The sequence below is a fragment of the Ranitomeya variabilis genome, chromosome 4 (genome assembly GCF_051348905.1).
Source record: "Ranitomeya variabilis isolate aRanVar5 chromosome 4, aRanVar5.hap1, whole genome shotgun sequence".
In the NCBI taxonomy this organism is placed as follows: domain Eukaryota; kingdom Metazoa; phylum Chordata; class Amphibia; order Anura; family Dendrobatidae; genus Ranitomeya; species Ranitomeya variabilis.
Window position 1 is genome coordinate 629,880,750 of NC_135235.1, and position 25,567 is coordinate 629,906,316.

Here is a 25,567-nt window from a genome sequence, read left to right on the forward strand (position 1 = left end):
AGCGCTGAAGAATGCAGTGATTTTTTCTTATCTCCGCGTTACTAGATGGGAGGGGCTGTGTGTGCCCCTGCGCGCCCTGTTTGCAATTTTTCCCCTCGGCGCTGTGGGCTACGGGGGAGGGGGGGGCCATGTATTGCATTCTAAGTTTTCTCTGTCCTTGGTTTAATACACACTGAGAGATTTGTATTTAAAGCAATAAGTACTGTATGAAATTGGAAGTGAAATAGACCTGTGTCTAGTCTTCGATGAAAACTTGTAAGTAATTGAAAGATTGGTAAAAGGCACCAATATATCCTGGACTGCCGAGAAGTTCTATGGGCGTCTTATGGTAGTGTTTGAAGATCTGGGATTCTCACTGTAACAAAAAGCCCATTCATACCTTTTTGTAGTAGACCCGATATTGAGATTTCCACTCCGGATGATGCATTGCAAATAGTAAAAGGTTTTCAAAGGAATTTAGCCCAGCAGAAAAGGAAAGGGGTTAAATTAGCAGCGCTCCTTGCCCGCTCACTAGCCCCCACCTTTGCAGCTGCGAGGTCAGTGTTTCTTATCTCTATGTAATAGACTTCAGTTTCTGCCTCCTATCTACACACAAATCCAGTCTTATACTAAAATATCCCTTTTAACCCTGTCTGGGAATCTCCCTCCCCAGCCCCATGTCAATTCTCAGATCAAGAGCTTGTTTTAATTGGAGTAGATGACAGACCCAATAAATATACTCTTATAAAACCTATCCCTGTGGGACCTTTCCCTGAAGTTACTGCTCAGTTCGTAATCTCTTCTATATGTTCGGTAAATTTACTGGGGGCAGATTTATTATTACAGTTCTGCTCCAGGATATAATTCCAAGATGATGGTCAGATGGTCCTTGCGTTATATAACTCCTATGCAGATGAATATAAAGAGATGTGTATCCTACTTGCCCTTCCCACAGTTATGATGGTCCTGATAGACCCAGATTCTCCCCCAATAATGCCTGTAGAACCAGTAAAAGTGTTTCTCAAACCTGGTGCCCCTTTTTCTAAAGTCCATCAATACCCTTTGAAACATGATCAGGAGCAGTGTCTCAAGGGGCAAATACAAATGTTATTCGATAATGGTGCCCTGATACCCTGTGTTTCCCCATGTAACACACCCTTATTTCCCGTTAAGAAAAAGACCCCACCCAGCCAATCCCCTGTGTACCAGCTGGTACAAGATCTACAGGTATTTAATGCGGTTACTGTTCCAGAAACTCCGGTGGTGCCTAAGCCACATACTCTTTTGTCCCAGATATCTCAGGATGCTGCTTGGTTCATGGTTATCGATCTTGCCAATGTCTTTTTCAGCATTCCATTACACCCAGATTGCCAGTTCTGTTTGCATTCATTTATCAGGGATGATAATTGACGTGGACAGTTATGCCAAAGGGGGGCCAGTCATAGCCCAAGAGTGTCAGGTCTACCTTGCCGCTCATGGCCCCTTGTATCCAGGAGACGCTATGTCCACCCAAAGAGGGAATTTGCCCTGTGATATAGTGTTACACACTGCAGGCCCTAGATACTGATTACAAGACACCCGAGCACTGCCGTACAGTATTGCAGACTGCCTTGCAGACAGAGCACACCTGCAGGACATGCTACAGGTGTGCTGACAGCTTCATGGAGACAAATAGAGACCTGTTGCTTATTACAGCGGCCGCCTGGATAGGGTGGCAAGAGGAAGTCCCTCCTGTATTTGGACTGTGTTGTCTGTCCAGCTGTTGCTACACAAGTCTTCAGAGATTGTTTTGGATTACCCACTGATGGTCCATACCCCACACGATGTACATAGTATCCCTAATCAGGTACAACCTAGCCACATGTCCATGGCTGGACAGCTGCGACTTCGGTGTGCTATTCTCATGCCTACTAATGTGACTTTGAAAAGGTGCACTGTCCTGAACCCCGCTACTTTTCTCCTAGTTCCCCTGGATCCAAAGGGGGGAGGAGTAGGTGACATGAAAAAGGACACTCTTTTTCTTTCTAGAATGGATCCAGAGGAACAAGATTAGGTTTCCAAACCACATGATTGTCTAGAATTGATGTCTCAGGAAACGGCTGGTCTGTAGTGTGCCTATTCTAATGCTGATTTTGAGCTTTTTGTAGATGGATCCCGTCACCAAGATGACCGAGGATGCTACTGTACCAGATATGCTGTGGTCTCAGAACATGAGATAATCAAGGTAGAGTCAATGCCAGCTCATATGTCTGCACAAGAAGCAGAAGCTCAAGGCGCTTACAGAAGCGTGCAAACTAGCAGAAGGTAAGACTGTAAATATCTACACTGATTCCAGGTATGCTTTTGGCATTGCATATGGTTATGGGCCTATCTGGAGAGCCAGGGCTTTCCTGACAGCAAATGGCCACCCCTTTAAACATGCTGAGGCAGTCCAGCAACTTATGAATGCACTACAGTTTCCCACCTAAGCAGGCATCATAAAGGTAAAGGCACATAGCAAAGGCACTGATGGACGGACAAAGGGTAAGCACTGGCAGACCAGGCTGCGAAGAAAGCAGCAAGCACTCCTGTGGCCTCTAGAGTACATCACCTAGACACCCCACCATCTCCACTTGTGTTGAAAGACATCTTAGCCCGGTTACAAGAACAGGCAAGTAAGGAGGAGACAAATAGGTGGCAAAGGATAGGGGCTTGCTCTGATACCGTCACTGGACTATGGGGGAGGGGTGAAAAGGTCTGCCTACCACAGGTACTGTACCCAATGATGGCACAGGTTCTGCACGGGAATGTGCACCACTCGAAGACGGCCATGTGTGACACCCTACAGAAACAATGGATTGCCCCCGAGTTTTCCACCTGCGCAGAAAGGCAGGTACAGAGCTGCATGATATGTGCCACACATAATCAGAGTAGGACAGTGAAAACCCCATCCAAGCACACTCCCCGGCCCCTTTAACCAATTCCAGAGACTGCAGATTGATTAAATTCAGTTACCCAGGGTAGGGACGTATGAGTATGTGTTGGTCTGCATTGATTTATTTTCAGGTTGGCCAGAAGCCTACCCAGTTGACAAAGCTACGGCTAAGACAACGGTGAAGAAACTGATGGCTGAGATCATATGCAGGTATGGAGTTCCTGAAGTCATTGAAAGCGATCGGAGTTCCCATTTTACTGGAGAGATCATGTCAGAGGTAATGGCAGCACTGGGGGTAAGTCAAGCATTGCATACTCCATTCGCAGAGTAGTGGAAGAGTGGAGAGACTAAATGGAACTCTTAAGCTTAAAAATCCAGAAGGCAATGACAGAGACTGGTAAACCATGGACAGAATGCCTTCCTCTAGCTTTGTTTTCAGTAAGATATACCCCAAACAGGAAGACAGGACTGTCACCATATGAGATTCTGTTTGGCAGGGGCCCCAATCTTGGATGTTTCTTTCCACAACAGTTGTAGCCCAAGTACCAGGACTTGACTAGCTATGTGCAGGCCTTACATGGACACCTTGCCAAAGTGCATTTAACTGTCTTCAGTTCTCTTCCAGACCCAGACAAGGTTCCTGGACACCATCCCTTTGTGCCAGGAGACCTGGTGTATGTGAAAACGTTTGTGCGTAGAGATTGTCTCCAGCCGAGATTAGAAGGACTTCACACGGTGATCCTGGTCACCCCCACTGCAGTAAAACTTGAAGGAAAGAGCACCCGGATCCACGACTCATATTGTAAAAGAGACCGAACCAGTGTTTAGTCACAGAAGTGACTGAAGGGAAATGTTGCTGTTGTTTTTGATCCTGGAACTGAGGGCCATCCTCGCCCCTACCTCTTCGGCCCCTATTGTAAATAAGAATTCTGGTCCCACTATTCTCTGGGTAAATCTGACAGCCCCGGCGAATATCTGACGATTTGATTTCTGTGATGTAGTCAAGTGTCCCGAGACTGAATGGGTGGTAGAGGGAATCATCCAGTTTTATATGTGTTACCAGAAATGACAACAATAATTGTTATTATTAGACAGATGCTGCTTGGAATACGGGAGACGATTGGGGATATAAACCTAGTGAAGCCATGTTCCCAAGGATGGGACGGGTAGGAGTCTTCGTGAGAGAATGCATCTAACAGCCCTTCTGCAACCACCTAGGGGCTGTAAATGGGGTAAAAGTTGTCACCCCCTCCTCCTGAATCTTGAAAGCCCCCAATCTGCTGATCTGCAGACGTTTGTACTGGGAAGATATTATAATTATGTATTTAGTAGTGGATACCATGGGAATTTAGGCCCAGGTGAGCGTTTGCAAAATGTAGTTAATGAAGTGATCCCCATTCCAGCTCTCAGTTGGCGAGAGGTTTTCTCCATAGAAACACAAACAGCCCCAAGGAAAAACCTATGGTTAGAATGGGTGAGATACAATGTAAGAGTCCAGAATATCTCTGTAGGATGTATTGCTTGTGCTGCTGCGAATACACACCTATACACACATGCATTGCTTTTTCCTGATGACACCACTGCCTGTGTCATGAATCTGTTGAAAGGTTTGAAGTCCACTGATTGCCCAGATTACGTCCCACTGATTCATAAGGAACCTAAACTAAAGGTCCCAGGAGAAAGTAACCGTATTAGCTGACAATTACACCTGCTATAATTCCCACGACACCACAGGTACACCAGTAGGGATCTTCAAGACAAGTTTCTGCTAAGAGAACAGTTCTCTAGATACTGATTTGCTAATTAAACATACACAATATATGTACACCAAAGATACCTGATGAACCTACCAGAAAGAGGAGAAGTTTTGATCAGCTGCACCTGAGTTGTGAAGAAGATCCACTAGTATATATTGATGCCATTGGAGTGCCAAGGGGGGTGCCTGACCAGTTTAAAGCCCAGAACCAGATTTATGCCGGCTTTGCCTCTATAATCCCACAGGTGCAGATTAATAAAAATGTTGAATGGATCAAATATATATATATTACAGTGAACAAAGATTTGTCAATTATAGCTGTGATGCCTTTCAGGATATAGTTGAGGACTTGGGCCCTAACACTTGTATGACCCGTGCTGCAACCCGACCTAAGAGAATTACACTGAATCCTGTCCAGACAAGATCACATGCAGTGACATAAGAAGCTGACACAGGATTGTGGTTGGCGGATAGTGGGGACATTAACTTTTAGGAGTAGGCTGACAGTAATCCTTTTGGGAAGGAGCTGTAGACCAGCATGTCATGTCACTCCCCACCACCAGAGAACCAACCACATCAGGTTGGGTAAGACAGATACAGGAGTATTATCCCTGGAGGCCCTCTGACTAGCTAGCTACGCAAAAACAATTGGCTGACCCTGAGAACCAACCTTTCTCATTTTACAGACGAATAATGACAATATGATGGACGTATAAGTGCACCTAGGCAGGCCTAGGTAGTTAGTGAGCACAAAAACAGGTGACGTGCTAGGACGCAAATTAAGACTTTTTGCAGATGTGACAAAAGGAGAGAGTGTAGAGCTATACTTTGGACGGTTACAGCTGAAATGGGAAGACATGGAATACAGTCCCATAAACCCACTTGATGTCAGAGTATTGGTAAATACATTCATTGACGGTATGACCAAAGACTTACGAGACGAAATATAGACAGCCAGACCTGAATGGCGAAATGTAGATCCGAAAGACCTGAAGGTTTCTAAAGAAGTTGAACGAATTAGGACAATAAGACGACGTGTCATGTATGCTGGAGCAGACACATCTTTCTTCTCCAGTTGGTTAGGTGGGATCAAGGGATTCCTTCAATAAGTTTGTTTGGTACTAATTGCCCTCCTTATAGTTGAATCGATAATTTTCTGTTGTGTTATTCTTTGTACAAAAAGGTTATTGCCAAAGTAACTCCGACTGGCACCGTCCTCAATCAAGAAGAAGACCCACCAGAGTACAATGGTACTGATCCAGGGGAGATCCCGAAGTATATTCCTCTCAAGAGAATAGACGAAACCCCCCATTCTCAGATGATGCCAAGAGATTTAGTTTAGGGACAGTGGGAGAACTCCATGTGAGGTTAGTGAAGGATTCAGCTGCCTGGAGGCCTCTCGCTAGGGGAGAGTTTCTGAGGTGTCTGGATGAAGAAATCCACCTCCCCTTTCCCCATCACATGGACAGTCTCGAAGGATCCTTCTTTAAGGGAAAAACTTAGTGTTTAGGGGGGATTGTCAAGGTGAAAATGTATTTTCTTATATACCTTTGTATTTTTATATAAATCTTTATACTCTTTTTTTGTACTGTTATACTCTTATACTGTGAAACAATAAGTTTTCCCCTGCTAATGCAAATGTAATTGTATTTAAAGATGGCCGCCAGAGCTTAGTTTCGTTTTAGGTTTTAGTGTCCGAAGCCTAAGATTCATTTCCTCAGAAACGAAACTAAAGGAATGAGCAGAAGAGGAGGAATTCACCAGGAGACGTTCGATGAATCAGAGAGACTAAGCACTAGATGTATGCTGCTTAAACCCCACCCATTGCATTCCCTTTTTAGTACTATGTATTGGAAAATAAAGCACAGTTGCTGCTCAGCTCCTCACTGAGGTGAGCGCAAGAGCATCAGCAAAGATTGAATCAGCTACGTGTCTGAATCATTTCTTTTTCCGGTACCAGAAGTTCTGCGCTCACATTACAATTTGGAATGACTGGTGAATGAGGATTAATTGTCGTTTTACGGCCCCGACACTATCACTGCGATAACAAGTTACATTTCCAAATAATACATTTTCAATTAGGACAGAGCCTGTGTCTGTAATAAATTGTTCTTAATACTGGTGAATAACATAAGACTGAATACAAGACCTTCACAGCTTTCCACACATAGGGGAGATTTCATGACACCTTCTCTCCATCTACCTGATGATCCTGAGGAACATTGAGATTTTCTTCTTTACAGTCCTGTGGAAGAAGAGGACCGGGACATCTCTCTGGTGTTGTCCTCTCACTAGATAGAACTGGAGGAAACACATACAGGGACTAAATTCATTCTTTACATACAGATAATTATAGGCCGTGTGTATTTAGTCCTGTCTATTACCTGGAGATGTGAGGGGCTGGGGAACCTCCATCATGACGTCCTGGTACAGGTCTTTGTGTCCTTCTAAATACCCCCACTCCTCCATAGAGAAATAGACAGTGACATCCTGACACCTTATAGGAACCTGACACATACAATGATACCGTCATCCCCCGATCCCTCCATAGCGTTACTGTATAATGTCCCTTCATTCCCAGCAGTGTCACCTCTCCAGTCAGTAGCTCAATCATCTTGTAGGTGAGTTCTAGGATCTTCTGGACATTGAAGTTCTCATGAATCAGCAGGTGAATTGGAGGTCCAATGATTGGGTTCAGGGGTCTTCCCCATCCCTCAGACACAGGGGCCTGACAGCGCTCACTAGAGGTCTTCTTCACTACTGTGTAATCCTGGTTATGGAGAGACACATTAATTAACCTCACTACAGACATTTCCAGAGTCCTCAATTCTGCAGTGTTGTTCATCTATCAATCCCTCATAAGAATGATGTAATGTGACGTCATCAGAATCTCTCACCTCTCCAGTAAGCCGGAAGAGGATCTCTAGGGTGAGGTGTAATATCCTCTCCGCCATCTTGTCCCTGTCTCTATCCAGCCGTTATGGGTCAATCAGGAGAATTCTCTTATATAGAAGATCTCCACTGAGAGGATCCGATATTGTAGGGACCTGAATGGGGAGAAGGTGACGATGTAACATCAAAGATCCCATGTAAGAAATCTCCAGAGCTGTTACCGGCGTCACATGATCACTACATCCAGTCATGGCCCCATCCTGCCCCCGGTATAACACACAGTCCAATTATTCCTACATACAGACATTTAATCACATGATATCTCTAATCCAACTCCCAAACCAAAGAAGCATCTAATTTAAAAGAAAAATTTAAATCTTTATTAATCTCTTTCCGACATAAGACACATTAGTGCATCTTATTCGGGAAGAAGTTCCCGAAATGGATAGACTGGCATGTCTTGGGAATTGCATGGGCACAAGAAATGTGCCTGGTACGATCACTGCTGGAGCTTGGCTTAACAGACCACCAAGCTCCTGCTGAAATACCTCCAGATGTTTAACTTATTAGATGCCACAAACAATAGCGATTGCAGTATTTAAAAGGCTTTAACAGTAAGGGGGCACCCTCTCTCAACTCATCACCCCCTCCCCCCACAATACGTTTGTGAAGTGCCAATGGTAGTCATGCTGAACAGAGGTCATAAAAATGACCTCTGGGTCTGCCAGGTACGGTGGTGTGTAAGATCCCGCCAGAAGTCGATCTGTCAGTTAAAAATTTACAGGTCTAATACCCTATAATGCATAAGTATTGCAGAGTGTTAGGCCAGTGCTCAGACAATTGAAAGTTGAAGTTCCATAGTGGGACTGAGTAAAGAAAAAACAAAAAAAAGTTTTAAAATATTTAAAATCTTTAAATAAAAGAATAACTAAAAAAAATTTTTTTTCAACAATAAATGTGTTTTTAACCCCTTCACACCGCAGCCCTTTTTTGCTTTTGCATTTCTGTTTTTAATTTTTCACTCCCCTTCTTCCCAGAGCCACAACTTTTTTTTTTTCCATCAATATGGCCATGTTATGGCTTGTTTTTTGCGGGACGAGTTGTCCTTTTAAAGGGCACCATTGGTTTTACCATGTCGTGTACTCGAAAATGGGAAAAAAATTCCAACTGCGGTGAAATTGGAAAAAAAAATATTTTTTTACCATGTTCACTAAATGCTAAAACTGACCTGCCACAATGATTCTCCAGGTCATGACAAGTTCGTAGACACCAAACATGTATAGGTTGTTTTTTATTTAAATGTTAAAAAAATAAATAAATATATTGTGTCATTTTCTGAGACCCGTAGCGTCTCCATTTTTAGTGATCTGGGGCTGGGTGAGGGCTTATTTTGGTGTGGATACGATCTTTTGATCACCCGTTATTGCATTTGAATACAATGTTGTGGCAACCAAAAAGACCCTAGTTCTGGCGTTTTTACCTTTTTTTTCCGCTTAGCCGTTTACCGATTGGATTAATTCTTTTTATAGCTTGATAGATCGGGCGATTCTGAATGCGGCAATATCAAATATTTGTATATTTTATTATTTTTTAAAATTGTTTTATTTTGAATAGGGCAAAAGGGGGGTGATTTGAACTTTTATATTTTTTATTTTTTTATAGTTTTTAAAACTTTTTTTTTTACTTTTTGTTTGCGTGCTTCAATAGTCTCCATGGAGACTAGAAGCTGCAGTTGTCCGATCGCCACTGTTACACACAGGCGATGATCAGATCCCCTGTGTGTAACAGAAATGCTCACTTGCTATGATCGCCAACCACTGGGCGGCGCTCATAGCAATTCAGCATTGACAACCATAGAGGTCTGCTGGAGACCACTGATTGTCCTGCTGACTCATTGGTGACCCGTGATCATGTGACGATGTCCCCAATGGGCAGTATAAGAGATGCGCTTCCGGCGCGATCACATTAAATGCCGCTGTCAGCGATTGACAACTGCACTTAACGGGTTAACAGCCACGGGTGGATCGCGATTACATGTGACGGGAAAGATATGGGCTCAGTGCCGGAGCCCACATCAAAGAGAGGGACACGACATACGCAGTACATGTTCAGCGCATCTGGTGAAGGGGCTAATGCAAAAAAAAAAAAGTACACATTTTGAATTGCCGCATCCAGAAAAAACAGATCTATAAAAAAATTAAGACATTTAAACACAGCAAAAATTGCTGATATATCAAACCACCAAGGCACACAAAAAGTGGAATAAAAAGCAATCAAAAAGTCATATGTAAATAAAATTTATATCAATAAAATATGCATCTTGTCTTATGAAAATGAAGAACTCAGTTGAAAGTAGGTTAGTTGATGGAAAGCTAAAAAAGTTATAGCTTAAAGAATATAATCATACAATGTTGAATGATTTTTTGTGTGATTTTTTCCCATAGGGGTGGAGCCGCATATTCATCACTGTAATGAGCGGTACCACGTGACCTCTCACACAGAACAAGCTGCCGGTGCTGAGAGGAAACATCGCGGGAGCTGGGTGAGTATTTTAATGCCAGCGGGCATGCGCACAGGGGGTGGGAGGCGGGAGGTAACCAGGAACTTTATTTTAAACACAAAAAAATAAAAAAACATTGATTTTTCATTCCTTCTCTCCAGCGAACGCTGCTGGGGAGAAGGAATGAATGCCGGCTTCAGCACCACATGCTGGGGACAGCACATAACTCTAGCGCTGTCTCCTGCACGGTCCGTGTGGTCCTCAGTCGGCACACGGGCGGCACACGGCTGCAGCACATGTGCCACACTGATGTGCCACGTGAGCACACGGACACACAGACACGGATAACTCCGGTACCGATTTTTCCGGTACCGGAATTATCTGGACGCGTGAGACTGGCCTTAAGCTGAGCACTTACCTCATTTTTCAGTCAAAATCTCTGATTGAGCAATTCACTAGGATGCGGCAGCTGGAGTAACTATGAATTCCATCTGTTCCATCATTTTAGGCAAGTACACAATTGCAGTGGAGCACAATTTTGTACACCCTCTGGACACCGCTAGACAGAGCCAAAACAAAGTATAAAGTGTCTTCATGTACCTCATTACACTGAATGTTCTCTCTGAATCACATATTTAGAAGATTGCGATTGATATGTAAATCCTGATGTAAGTGCTCAGCGTAGAGCACAGGATAAATGTGCACCAAGCCCTAAAAGTGATCCAAAATGTTATGTACTCAAAATGGTAGTACTAAAATCTTCATCTCAACACACACAAAACTAGTCCCCACTGAGGTCCGTCATCTGTTAACAGTAATGGAGGGTGTTTGGGTTTCCATGGTGTTGGTGGCACAAAAGCTCTGAAAAAGCGACATAGCTCCTCCCAAAATCCTGTTAAAGCCTACACTCCTAAGGCTAGGTTCACATTGCGTTAGCGTATGCGCTAAACGGACTGCACTAACGGACTGCGTTAACGCAATTGCCGAAAAGGGATCGCGTTATGCGATCGCGCTAGCGCAGATGCTCTATCTGCGCTAGTGGGAACGGACCCAAAAACGCTGCAAGCAGCGTTCGAGGGTCCATCACAAAATAACGGCACATCACTAACGCATGCCAATAATGGCATGTGTTAGCGATGCGCTACATAATTGCGGTCAATGGGTGCACTAACGGATCTGTTACATAGCGTTAGTGCCACTATGAAACGGATTCCGTCAGCGGACACCCACTAACGCAATGTGAACCTAGCCTAAGTCCAAATACCCTCTTTCCTACTGAGCCCCACAATGTGACTAAACCTCAGTTAGCATGCACATATTTTGCATCACTATAGTGGGGAGAGCACATGACAATATAAGGTGTCCATGTCTCCAGAAGCACAAGCTGGGCACTATGTATTGGGCACTACAATGTCATATTTGCAATTTTCACTCTGGAACATTCACTGCGTATTTATGAAAAACACCTAGAGCAACAGATGAATTCATAGAGGTACATCATTTCCAAAATGAGTTTACTTCAGAGGGGTTTTTTTTTGTTGTTCTGTCATGTAGGAACTCTGCAAATGGAGTTTATAAACTATTCTAGAAAAATCTGCACCACAAATGTCAAATATCACTTCTTGCTTCAGAGCCCTGCCTGTGTCCAATTAGTATTGTGCAGACACATATGTTATTGCCATGTTCAGGAGAAACTGTGTAAGAAATTATAGGGCCATTTTTGCCTATTTACCCTTGTGAAAATAAGTGATCTGGGGCAAAAACAAAATATTAGAGGTAAAAATGTTATTTTCTTTATCTTCTTGACCCAATACGAAAAAAATTCTTGTAGTTTGTTAATTGAAGCTACATTTGGGGCTTAATGCTGTTCTGGCATCAAGTGCTCTTCTAGTGTGACATGGCACCCACAAATCATGCCAGCAAAATCTGCACTCCAATATGGAGCTTCTTCCCTTCTGATCACTGTGCTGAAACAGTATTTTCTGACCACATATGGGTTATCAGTGTACTCAAGAGAAATTGTGAAACAAACTAAGTGGGCCATTTTTTTTTTCTGTTACCTTTGAGAAAATTAAAGATTTATGGCTAAAGCAACATTTCACTAGGAAAAATCATAATTTCCCATTTTCACGGTCCATAGTTATAAAATTTTATAAAACAGCTCTGGATAAATATGTCAGGGTGTCTAGTTTCCAAAATAGGGGCACTTGTGGGAGCTTTCTTCCCTTTTGACACCTTGGTGGCTCTGCAAATACAACATGGTATCCAACATTTATTTATTCCAAAATTACGCTCCAAAAGTCAAATAACACTCTTTCCTTTTGGATCTCTGATGTGTGATGAAATGGTAGTTTCTGGTATTGATGTACTAAGAGAAATTGCAAAACAATTTGTGGGGTCCATTTTCTTGTCTTACTCTTGTAAAAATGTAAAATTTAAGACTAAACTAACATTTTAGAGGAATAAAATAGTAATTTTTCATTTTTTTTCATTTCACTTTACATTAATTCCTGTGTGATACCTGAAGGGGTAATCTCCCTGAATGCATTTTTTAATACTTTGTGGGGTGTAGTTTGTGCATCTTTAAAATTGGGGGTTTGTTGACTCCTCAAAGTGACTTGAAATTTGAAGTGATTTTTAAAATGTAATTGAAAAAAAATATAAAAGTGCAGTTAAACTTTTATCCCTTCTAATTTAAAAAATTATGCTAATTTAAATTAGCCATGTGATGAATGGTATTAACTATTTTGTGTGGCATGTCATTTTTACTCCCTTCGCCCCGAAGCCTGTTTTCACCTTCCTGACCAGGCCAATTTTAACAATTCTGACCACTGTCACTTTATGAGGCTGTAACTCTGGAACGCTTCAACGGATCCCGGTGATTCTGAGACTGTTTTCTCGTCACATATTGTACTTCATGATGGTGGTAAAATTTCTTTGATATGACTTGTGTTTATTTGTGAAAAAAAAAGTAAATTTGGTGAAAATATTGCACAAAATAGTTAATAAATAACATTTCCCACATGTCTACTTTACATCAGAACAATTTTGGGAACTGTAGTGCACTGGTAGTCAGTGATGAGGCAGTGACCCACAAAGTTCAAACATAAAAGTCTCTTTAATATGTTTTCTTCACACAGATAAGGTTCCAATCCATACAAATGCATATAACTTCAGTGCATTTAACTTCAGTGTTCAATTCACACCAGTTCATAACAGCATCCTTTAGATTGCAGTCACTACACACGCTAGTCCTCCTCTGACTAGGTCCATGGGTGTCCTACACCGCTGTATCACAGTCTCTACTCACAGCTGTACACAGACCATGACATCCTCCTGTCTGCAGCTGTGACATACGACAGTCCTTCCTTCGGGCACAGGACAGTCTACCTCCGTTTCACCTCCGGGCACAAGACCTGTCCACATCCATGACCAGTCATCGTGAACAGCAGCACCACTGTGTATGCTGTGGGTTGTCAGGCCTCACTCTGGCCATGACACACCTGAGACAACCCAGCCTCAGTAAACTACAGGGCTTTTAACAATTGTAATCACAGCTACACCTGCGACTACAATGCGCCCTCATGGCCTCACTATGCTTCTGTGCACATTCTGGGGAGAACAAACAGCACCCCCTAGCTGTAACAGGACCCACTGCCTCATAGAACAAAAAAAACTAGAAAGTTATAAGGGTTAAAAGTTGACCAGCTATTTCTCATTTTTACAACAAAATTTGCAAAACCATTTTTTTAGGGACCACCTCACATTTGAAGTGACTTTTAGGGGTCTATATGACAGAAAATATCTCAAAGGGACACCATTCTAAAAACCGCACCTCTCAAGGTACTCAAAACCACATTCAAGAAGTTTATTAACCCTTCAGGGGCGTCACAGGAATTTTTGGAATGTGGAAGAAAAAAAAATAAACATTTACTTTTCTTTTACAAAAATTTTCATTTAGACCTATTTTTTTTCACTTTTGCAAGGGTAACAGGAGAAAATGGACCATACTTTATGTTGTACAAATTCTCCTAATCATACCGATACCCCACATGTGAGGGAAATCTACTGTTTGAGCACTCGGCAGGGCTCGGAAGGGAAGGAGTGCCATTTCACTTTTTGAATGCAAAATTTTCAGGCATAATTAGTGGACGCCATGTCATGTTTGGAGAGCCCCTGATGTGCCTAAACAAGGGAAACCCCAACAAGTGACACCATTTTGGAAACTAGACCCCTTAGACAACTTATCTAGATGTGCATTGAGCACCTTGAACTCACAGCTACAAATTTAGCATTTTCATGAGGGTAACAAAAGAAATTGCTCCACACAATTTGTTGTGCCAAATGAGTGTGCAGATACCCAATATGTAGAGGAAAACAACTGTTTGGGCGCACAGCAGGGCTAAGAAGGAAAGGAGCGCCATTTGACTTTTTGAATGATAAATATGCTGGAATAAGTAGCGGACGCCATGTCGCGTTTGGAGACCGCCTGATGTGCCTAAACAGTGGACACCCCCACAAGTGACACCATTCTGGAAACTAGAACGCTTAGGCTATGTGCACACGTATAATGGTCCACTGCGGATTTTTCCGCAGCGGATTTGATAAATCTGCACGGCAAAAACGCTGCGTTTTTGCTGCAGATTTATCGTGGATTTACCGCGGTTTTTCTGCAGTTTTCACTGCAGTTTTACAACTGCGTTTTTTTATAGGAGCGGCTGTCAAACCGCTGAGAAATCCGCAGAAAGAAGTGACATGCTGCGGAATGTAAAAAGCTGCGCTTCCGTGCGTTTTTTTCCGCAGCATGTGCACAGCGTTTTTTGTTTTCCATAGGTTTACATTGTAATGTAAACTCATGGGAAACTGCTGCGGACCCGCAGCTGCGGAAATGCTGCGGATCCGCAGCGTTTTCCGCATCGTTTGCTCATACCCTTAGGGACCTTATCTAAAGGTGTATTGAGCACCTTGAACCCACAGGTGCTTCTCAGAAGTTTATAACATTAAAGTTAATATGTCACCTCATTTATCTACAGCATTACAGAATGCTGTAGATAAGCCCCTAATGGCGGTGGCCTCAGCTTATAATGCGAAAAATGAGGTGACAGATTCCCTTTAAGCCGTAAAAAAAATAAAAAAATAAAAAAAAAAAATCAAATTTTATCAACAAAAATCTTTTTGAGCTACAAAGTATGTTGTGCAATTTCTCCTGAGTGAGTGAGATACCTCATATGTGGTCAAAACTAGAGTTGAGCGACTTTTACTTTTTCGGATCGAGTCGGGTTTCGCGAAAGTCAAAAGTCGGGTCGGGTGAAATCGGACGATTATTGCGAAAAGTTGGGGGACGGCTGAAACAAGAAACCCAATGCAAGTCAATGGGGAATCAAAGTCGGCAGTGAGTGGAGGACAGGAAAACACCTACAGTGCCCATTTTAATGCCAAAAACATCAATTCTTATAACTGAAGCTTGTCAATCTTAATTTACTTTATAATAATAGTTAGACATTGAAAACTGGGGATCATTTGGCTAAAGTTGTGGGGGGGTAGGGCTGGCTCAAGATTTTCGTGGGCCCAGGAAACGCGGAATACGTCACGGCGGTGGAGCAGGGAGAGGTAAGTATTTCAACTTTGCAAGTGCTGTGATCCTGAGCAAGCAGGGGGGGGCCCACTCGTTGGCACTGGCACAGTGCCCCTCATAGTACAGTGGTGTGTTTGACGGCGGGTGGCGCCTCCCACTGGCAGAGACACTTTTGCGTACTATGAGGGGCCCTGTGCCAGTGACGTCGCCAATGAGTATGCCCCCCACCTGATGAAGGAACCTGCACTTTCATCTGCACCTTCCTCTTTGTCCCCGTGTAAGGTGGTATAGTATGCGGGAAGGGGAACCTGACTTTCAGCAAGGTCAGATTCTGGCTGTGTAGAGTGCAAGGGGAATGTAGTGGTCTGGGTCAATGTACCAGCAGACTCATCTAACAGTGGCTGGGCAATGGGCAGGATGAGGAGGAAACACAGATATAGGCCCAAATAATAAAGTAGGCTAAATGCGGTTCAAAATTGGTAACAGGACTAAACAGGCGGCATTGCTTTGTTCAGTGGAGGAAAACTGTAATGAGTGGCAGACACAATTAGTAGGCCCAAAAAATAAAGTAGGCTAAATGCAGTTCAAATGCGGTAACAGGACTAAACAGGCGGCATTGCTTTGTTCAGTGGAGGAAAACTGTAATGAGTGGCAGACAGTTAGTAGGCCCAAATAATAAAGTAGGCTAAATGCAGTTCAAAATTGGTAACAGGACTAAACAGGCAGCATTGCTTTGTTCAATGGAGGAAAACTGTAATGAGTGGCAGACACAGATATAGGCCCAAATAATAAAGTAGGCTAAATGCAGTTCAAAATTGGTAACTGGACTAAGCAGGCGGCATTGCTTTGTTCAGTGGAGGAAAACTGTAATGAGTGGCAGACACAGTTAGTAGGCCCAAATAATAAAGTGGGCTAAATGTCTGCCAAAAAATTGTTCATAAATAAACAGGTGGCATAGCTAGGTACAGGTGTGGGCTCCTCTGCTGAGTAGCAGACAGTGGTAGTAGGCGCAAAGTATTAACTGGTCTAAATGGAGGCCAGGGCCCTTGTATATTTTAACTATCATCTATCATTTCAACAAATTTGTATTGGCAGTGCCAGTGAAGGATTTAACAGCACAGATTACACAGTGGTGGAGCAGGGAGAGTTAAGTATTGCAAGTGGTAGAGCACTGTTCGAGCTGGGGGGGGAACACTCTCTCGTGGGCGGCGGTACTGGCACAGGGCCCCTCACATTACGACCGTGTGTCTGACGTTGGTTGTGCACCACCACCATCATTGTACTATGAGGGACCCTGTGCCAGTGCCGTTGCCCAAGAGTGGGCCCACCCACCTGTCCAGGCAAACGGCACTTGCACGGGTGCTTGCGCCAGGTAGTGACCACAGCCCTGTGGGGGGAGTCAGCCCATTTAGGGAGGTATAAAAATGTCCTTTGGTGGACATTCAGCTGCTGCAAATGGAGGAATTGGAGAAGTCAGTAAGAGAAGGCCAAAAGCAAGACATTTTTCAGGCAAGCTACGTGTCAGCAGGGGAAGGTGGAGCAAAATAGTTTTAAATCCATGATTGGTTCATTTTAATGAAGGTTAGATCATCAACATTTTTGGTAGCCGGACGTGTCCTTTTTTCGGTCAGTATTGAACCAGCAGCACTGAAGACTCTTTCTGATAGCACACTAGCAGCAGGGCAAGCGAGCTCCTGTAATGCATATTCTGCCAATTCAGGCCAGGTGTCTATTTTAGATGCCCAGTAATCAAAGGGGAATGACTTGTGAGGGAGAACATCGATAAGGGAGGAAAAGTAGTTCGTAACCATACTGGACAAATGCTGTCTCCTGTCACTTTGAATCGATGCAGCAGTACCTGTCGTGTCAGTAGTCATTGCGAAATCACTCCACAACCTGGTCATAAAACCCCTCTGTCCAACGCCACTTCGGATTTGTGCACCTCTAACACCTCTGCCATGTTGCCCCCTACGGCTCGTGTGAGAACCATCACCTCCGCTATGTGCTGGGAATGCCTGAACCAAACGGTCTACAAGAGTTGCTTGTTTGGTAGCCAATATTTGCTCAAGGTTCTCATGTGGCATGATATTTTTGTAATTTTCCTTTATATCGTGGATCCAGGAGGCAGGCCAACCAGTAATCGTCATCGGTCATCATTTTGATAATGCGGGGGTCCCTTTTAGGATATGCAAGGCATACTCAACCATGTGGGCCAATGTTCCAGGTGTCAATTGACAGCTTGTGCTGGGTTGAGGAGCACTTTCTTGCAAATCAACATCACTTGTGTCCCGCAAAAACCCTGTACCTGACCTTGCAACGCCACCAGTTTCTATTGCCCCCTGAGAAGCATCCTCCTCCCATAAATATTCATCCCCATCATCCTCCTCCTCTTCATCCGCCACCTCATCCAGGAGAGTTCCCTGAGCAGACAATGGCTGACTGTCATCAAGACTTCCCTCCTCCTCAGCTGCAGACGCCTGCTCCTTAATGTGCGTCAAACTTTGCATCAGCAGACGCATTAGTGGGATGCTCATGCTTATGATGGCATCGTCTGCACTTACCAGCCATGTGCATTCCTCAAAACACTGAAGGACTTGACAGAGGTCTTGTAGCTTCACCACTGCACACCAGACAACTCCATGTCTGCCATCCAAGTACCTGCCCGTGTATGTGTATCCTCCCACAAATTAATTACAGCACGCTTCTGTTCGCACAGCCTCTGAACCATGTGCAGTGTGGAGTTCCACCTTGTTGCAATGTCGATTATTAGGCGGTGCTGGGGAAGATTCAGCGATCGCTGATGGTTCAGCATACAGCTGGAGTGTACGGGCGACCGGCGGATGTGCGAGCAAAGTCTTCGCACCTTCAGGAGCAGGGCTGGTAACTCCGGATAATTTTTGAGGAAGCACTGCACCACCAGGTTCAAGGTGTGAGCCAGGGAAGGTATGTGTTTCAGTTCTGAAAGGGCTATGGCAGCCATAAAATTCCTTCCGTTATCACTGACTACCTTGCCTGCCTCAAGATGTACACTGCCCAGCCATGACTGAGTTTGTTGCTGCAAGTACTCGGCCAGTACTTCCGCGGTGAGTCTGTTGTCGCCCAAACACTTCATTTTGTAACACAGCCTGCTGACGCTTACCACTAGCTGTTCGATAATAGGACAACTCGTGTGCAACACTGGCAGCTGCGGATGGAGTGGTCGTGCGACAGCGCTCTGTGGACGAGCTTTCGCTTCTGGAGGAGGAGAAGGAGGGGTGGCGAACGCCTACAGCCAACTGTTTCCTAGACCGTGGGCTAGGCAGAACTGTCCCACTATGGCTGTCCCCTGTGGACTCTGCATCCGCCTCAGTGCATGGACAATGCGGTCTTTGACATGCTGGTGGAGGGCTGGAATGGCTTTTCTCGCAAAGAAGTGCCGATTGGGTAGGTCATAGCGTGGTACTGCGTAGGCCATCAGGTCTTTGAAAGCTTTGCTTTCAACCAAGCGGTAGGACATAATCTCTAACGAGATTAGTATAGCAATGTGGGCGTTCAAACCCTGTGTACGCAGATGAGAGGATGAGTACTTTCTTTTCCTAACGAGAGTCTCTTGTAGGGTGAGCTGGACTGGAGAGCTGCATATGGTGGAACTAGCGGTGTTGGTGGTGGGCATGGCAGATTGAGAGAGGGTTGGTGATGGTATTCTTGATGTTGGCCTACATACAGTGTTTCCTACCAATAACCTTGTGATTCCCTGACTGCTTTGGCCTTGCCACGATACCTCCACATTTGCTGCTGGTGGTGTCCTAACCAGTGGGCTTACAGTGAGGGAAGCAATGTAGCTTTGCTGACTACCTTCATTCTGAGCAGGTGCACCAACGGTACGGGATGTTTGGTAGTTAGTCCAGGCTTGCAAGTGCATACTGGTTAAATGTCTAAGCATGCACGTTGTATTTAAATTTTGAAGATTCTTCCCTCTGCTAAAGGTCTTTGAGCATTTCTTACAGATAACTTTTGACTGATCATTCGGATCTTGGTTAAAAAATTGCCACACTACACTCTTCCTACTATGGAATACCTTTTCAGGCATTGCACGCTGTGCTACTTTCACCGGAGGGCCACGCTGTCCTAAAACTGTTTTTGTTTTTGACACACGTTTTTGGCTTGATACGGGCCTGCCAGATGACAGCTGTTGCGATGTAGATGGCTGCTGCGGATCATCCTCCTCCGCTTCTGAGCTACTGGCAGCGGCACCCTCTTCCCCCAATGGCTGCCAATCTGGGTCAACAACTGGGTCATCTATCACCTCCTCTTCAATGTCATGTGCACCTTCCTCTGTGTCACCATGTAAGGTGCTACAGAGTTCGAGATGGGGCACCATAGTCTCATCAGGGTCAGATTCTGGCTCAGTACACTGCGAGGGCAATGTAGTGATCTGAGTCAATGGAACAGCATAATAATCTAGCTGTGGCTGTGCATCAGTGCACTCCATGTCCGATTCATCTTGTAATGGGCAGTTAACAATTTCACTTTCTAACTCAGGCACGGTATGTGTAAAGAGCTCCATGGAGTAACCTGTAGTGTCGCCTGATGCATCCTTCACTTTTGGTTTGGGTGAAGGACACAAGGAAACATCTTGTTCCTGACCGGGAGCATCCACTGACAACTCGCTGCTTTTATACTTGGAACTTTCTGAAGAGGAGGCGAAAGAGCTAGAGGCTGAGTCAGCAAGGAAAGCCAAAACTTTTTCCTGCTGCTCCGGCTTTAAAAGCTGTTTTCCTACTCCCAGATAAGGGAGCCTTCGAGGCCTTGTGTAGCCAGACGATGACGCTGGCTCAACACCTCCAGTCTTAGGTGCTATTGTGCTTTTGCCACTCCCACCAGATGCACCACCACCACCACCATCAGTACCAGCTGGCAACCACCGCCCATGGGCTCTTCCACCAGACTTCCTCATTTTTTGGAAAATCTAACCAAAATAACAACCGTTATATGGTACTGTAAAACAAGGTAGAAGGTGTATATAAACTTGTTGAGAATTTAAATCTCCTTTTTTTGGGGGGAGACTGAACCAAAACTCAGGCCCAGTGTATAAAACAACACAATGTACGTGGCAGAAAGTGGCTGGCTGATATACGACAAACTAACAGGACTGAAGTATGTCCACTTTGTGAGAATTTGAATCTCACTTTTTTTTTGGGGAGACTGAACTAAAACTCAGGCCCAGTGTATAAAACAACACAATGTACGGTAAGTGGCAGAAAGTGACTGGAAGATATATGAAAAAATACAAGGACTATAGTACAATTTAAATCTTCCTACAATGATCTCAGGACAAGTATGGCAGCAATAAAAAGGACTGCTGCACACAAAAGTGTGGACAAATAAACAAGATAACTCTGCAGAAAGGAGCAACAGGATTTTTGCTTTTAAAAAAGCAGTTGGTTTGAACAGCAGCGTGCAAACAGCAATGCAGCTATCAGGGAGCCTTATAAGGCAGCCTAATAAGCTACAGAGCTGATGCACAAAAATATAGCCTCCACTGTCCCTGCAAAAAAAAGGTGGTGTTGGACAGTGGAAATCGCTACAGCACAAGCAGTTTGGGGGTTAATCTTCCCTCCCTAACAATATCCCTTCTTCTGATGAAGCTGCAGCAACCTCTCCCTATGCTCAGATCGGCAGAAGTAAGATGACGGTCGGCGTGCACGCCCCTTTATAACCCCTGTGACGCCGCAGAAAGCAAGCCAATCACTGTCATGCCCTTCTCTAAGATGGTGGGGACCGAGACCTATGTCATCACGCTGCCCACACTCTGCGTCCTCCTTCATTGGCTGACAAATGGCGCTGAAAGCGTCATACGAAACACGACTTTTGCGCGCAGATCGCCAACCTCATGGCCGATCTCACATTAGGATCGGGTCAGGTTTCATGAAACCTGACTTTGCCGAAAGTCAGCGATTTTTGAATTTGTCTGATCCGTTTCGCTCAACCCTAGTCAAAACTACTTTTTGAGGCTCAGCGCAAAGCTCAGAAGGGAAGTAGCGCCATATTACAGGGCACATTTTTCTGCACTTGTTTGACAGTGCCATGTTACATTGGCAGAGCCCCTGAGGTGCCCAAACAGCAGAAGCCCCCATAACTGACCCCATTTTACCAATTAAACCTCTCAATTAATTTATCTACGGGGTGCAGTGATTATATTGACACCACAGGTGTGTCACAAACTTTTATACCATTGGGCAGTAAAAAAAAATAATAATTTACATTTTTACCACCAAGATTGTGTTTTAGCCCCAAGTTTTACATTTTCACACTGGGAAATGGGTAAAAATTGCACCAGAATGTGTCCCATAATTTCTGCTGAATGTAGAAATACCCCATATGTGGATGTACAGTACTACTTTGCCATACGGAGAGACTTGGGAGGGACAGAGCGCTATTTGCCTCCTGGAGCCCAGATTTTACTAGACTAGTTTGTGGATTCCATATTAAGAGTCCCTAAGTGCTAGAAAAGCAGAATCCCCCCTCAAGTGACCACTTATTGGAAATAATAACCCTTTGGGAATTTATCTACAGATGTAGCGACGATTTTGACTCCATGGGTGTTTTCCAGAAACAGGCAGCAGTGGATGTTGCTGAGTGAAAAATTGTTACAGTTTGAACGTTACTGACTGGCATTATCAATTTCTTGGATATAATTTTGTATCCCTTTCCTACAGTTCAACTACCTTTTCCCGTAGATCCGTTGACAATTCTTTTGCTTTCCCCATGACTCACAATTCAGAACCGTCAGTGGCTGGATGAAAGATGCAAGAGTCTGTCTGGACCCCAGAAACCCTCTCAGCTTTTATGCACACACACGGATTACAATCAAACAGGTCACAGGTGAGGATGTTACCTTTAGTAGCCATTCAAACCCATTTGTGTCAACTTCTGTGCATGTTATCAGGCCAAAATCACCAGGGTATGGGAACTTTTGATCAGAGACATTTGGATGTTTTGGGTTGTCATTATGATTTAAAAAGAGAAAACATAGTAGTTTGACAATAAATGGCTTCACCCAACCACTAACCATGAGTGGAGGAAAAGTTTTGGTGTTATCATTCATATTCTCTAAAAAGGGCCAAGAAAGCAAAACTTCTGCCAGAGTACGTAAACTTTTGAGCACAACTGTATTTCCATTAACAGATGACAGATCTGAGTGGGGATTTGCTTTTTTTGTGGATTGAGTTGAAGCTTTTATTGTGAACATTTTATATAACATTTGGGATCACAATTATCCAGCGATCTACGCTGAGCCCTTACTTTGGGGTTTCCATCTAAATCTCCGAGTGATGTGACAGATGAAACCCCTGAGGGATCCATTCACTATAATGAGGCAGACGATTTACTCTGGACTCCGCTGAACAGAAGCCAGACGGTGTCCTTTTCAGAAGTGCACAAAACTGTAGCCGACGACACTTTTATGCAATCCTAAAAAGTCGGACACCGCAGGATCACAGGTCAGACGGCGTTCACAGTGCCTCCTTCTGCCTCATTATAGGGAATTTTCTGCCAGGGGTTATGTCTAAATCACATATTTTAGAGATTTACACGGAAACCCCGATGCAAGTGCTCAGTGCAGAATAAAATGTGCACCGAGACTTACTGCGATCTTTGGGAGGCAGAATGAAAAAATGAACAGTAGGTGAAGAATTGGTTTTAATTATTTTTAATGCCGTTCCTTGTGTCGTATAAGTGATTAGGCGACTTTATTCTTTGGGTTGGTGCGATTACAGCGATACCAGATTTATATAGAATTTTTATGTTTCACAGCTGTCACACACTAAAATATGCTTTTAAGGGTAAGTTCACACTGGGCGTTTTTCCTGCATTTTTTGCTGCATTTATGCTAATTTTCAGCTGCTTTTTACAATACCAGCAAAGCCTATGAGATTTCAGAAATCTCGTGCACACACATTGGTTTTTTGTGTGATCAGTATTTTGTGCTTTGCTGCTTTTTTTGGACATAGGGCATGTCACTTCTTTCAGCGTTTTTCACCCATTGACTTGAATGGGTGTTGAAAAAATGCAGGCATCATTATTTGCTGCGTTTTTGCTGCTGAAAATTCAAGGACATTAGCATGGACAAAGAAAAAAAAATGCAGAAAAAAAAAACACACCAAAAAATGCAACAAAAAAAACGCAACAAAAACGCACCTAAACCTGCATTTTTGATGCAGTTTCTTTCCTGCCAAGAAGATCAGGTTTTGCTGCAGAAAAAAAAGCAGCAAAAAACGCCCTGTGTGAACTTATCCTTATTGCGAAAACTAGTTTTTGAATCACCACATTTTGAGAGCTATAATTTTTCCATATTTCGGCCAACAGAGTCATGTGACGGCTTGTTGTTTGCGGATTGAGCTGACGTTTTTATTGGTACGGTTTTCGGGCACATGACATTTTTTGATCGCTTCCTATTCTGATTTTTGGGAGACAGAATTAACAAAATCCAGCAATTCAGGAATTGCTTTTTGTTTTTTTTATACCGTTCTGCGTGTGGTAAATTGATAAGGCAGCTTTATTCTTCTGGTCAGTTTGATTATATGTTTTTTATGTTTTGGCGCTTTTATACAATAAAAACTATTTTATAGAAAAAACTATATTTTGGCATCATATTCTGAGAGCTATACATGTTTTACTTTTCTGCTGATGGAGCTGTATGATGGCTTGTTTTTTGTGGGACAAGATGACGTTTTCAGTGGTACCATGTTTATTTACATCAATCTTTTATATCGCGTTTTATTGCATTTTTTGTTCTGCGGTATGATGATAAAGCATTGTTCTTTGCCTCATTTTTTTATTTTTTTACGGTGTTCAATGAAGGGGTTAACCAGTGGGAAAGTTTTATAGAGCAGCTCGTTACGGATGCAGCGATATCAAATATGTGCACTTTTATTGTTTTGCTTTTTTTCTACGTTCATAAATAAATTTATTTGTTGGAAAATATTTCTCTATTTTTTTTCTTTATTTAGGGATTTAAAAAAATATATTTTTACACTTATATATATATATATATATATATATATATATTTTTTTACATTGTCCCAGTATGGGACATCACTGTATTATTTCAGATCCCTGATCTGATACTCAGCACTGCGCTGTATCAGATCAGGATCTGACAGGCAGGGAAGCAGGCATGCCGGCGCCTGCTCTCAGCAGGCGCTCACAAGCCACCTCTACAACATAAAGTCCCGATTCACATTGTCTTTGCCTCTGTTTTTGAGACTAAAAGTGGTTCTAATAGTGACATTTATGTTTGCTCTTGGGTTATATTCCCATGGTGAAGTTTTTACGCTGCATATTATCGAAAAAATGCAAGTGCCCTTTTTTATTTAATGGGTGTAGAAACAGTGCCGAAAATCTGCAACATCAAAAACTCACCAAAAGCTCATCGTGGAAACGTAGCCTTAAATCTAATTTATTGTCTAAAAGACCAACCTGTGACATTTTTTTGAGGATCAAGGAAACTTTTTACTCTAAAAAGGCGCAAAACATGAAAAAGTAAAAGAGAGTATCTTTGACTTTGTCCAAAATTCATCAACTCGTGTGGACATAAAATAGCAACAAATACAACAAGACAAGAAAGAAAAGTAATTTAGGGGCAAGCAGTCACAAGATTCATGCTGCCCAAACCATGATAGCATGAATCCGAACCTGGCAGCATTATAGCAGGGGACCGTAAGCAGACACCAGACTTGCTCTTTTCCAGCCGCCTTCTCTGCGCATCACTCCAGGTGATTGACAGGTCTCTGATTCATGATATCCATAGTTTGGGCAGCATGAATCTGGAGACAAGTTCCTAATTAAAGGAAAGCAAATGATAACACAAGACATAAAAGTGTCGGGAACATTCGCAGAGATCGGGATGGCAGAACCGGGACGTCAGTAACAGATAATGACAGAACATTAATATCTCCTGATAGTGACATC

At 43.4% G+C, this 25,567-nt stretch overlaps 2 protein-coding genes across 3 annotated transcripts in view; both read right to left on the reverse strand.

The window, feature by feature from the left end:
- LOC143768141 (uncharacterized) overlaps positions 1-25,567 on the reverse strand; it is a 113,070-nt gene that overhangs the window by 53,718 nt on the left and 33,785 nt on the right. The window lies entirely within an intron of this gene.
- LOC143767293 (oocyte zinc finger protein XlCOF8.4-like) overlaps positions 1-25,567 on the reverse strand; it is a 31,359-nt gene that overhangs the window by 5,517 nt on the left and 275 nt on the right. Inside the window, exons 1-5 of one of the 2 annotated variants that reach the window (XM_077255515.1) lie at positions 10,460-10,596; positions 7,547-7,696; positions 7,240-7,419; positions 7,034-7,157; positions 6,853-6,950 (exon numbers count right to left, since the gene is read on the reverse strand). In XM_077255515.1, coding sequence (XP_077111630.1) covers positions 6,853-6,950; positions 7,034-7,157; positions 7,240-7,419; positions 7,547-7,603 — 459 coding nt within the window. In that variant the 5' untranslated portion in view covers positions 7,604-7,696; positions 10,460-10,596. Of the gene's footprint in view, positions 1-6,852; positions 6,951-7,033; positions 7,158-7,239; positions 7,420-7,546; positions 7,697-10,459; positions 10,597-25,567 lie in introns of those variants that run through there. The other variant, XM_077255514.1, reaches the window with a different exon arrangement.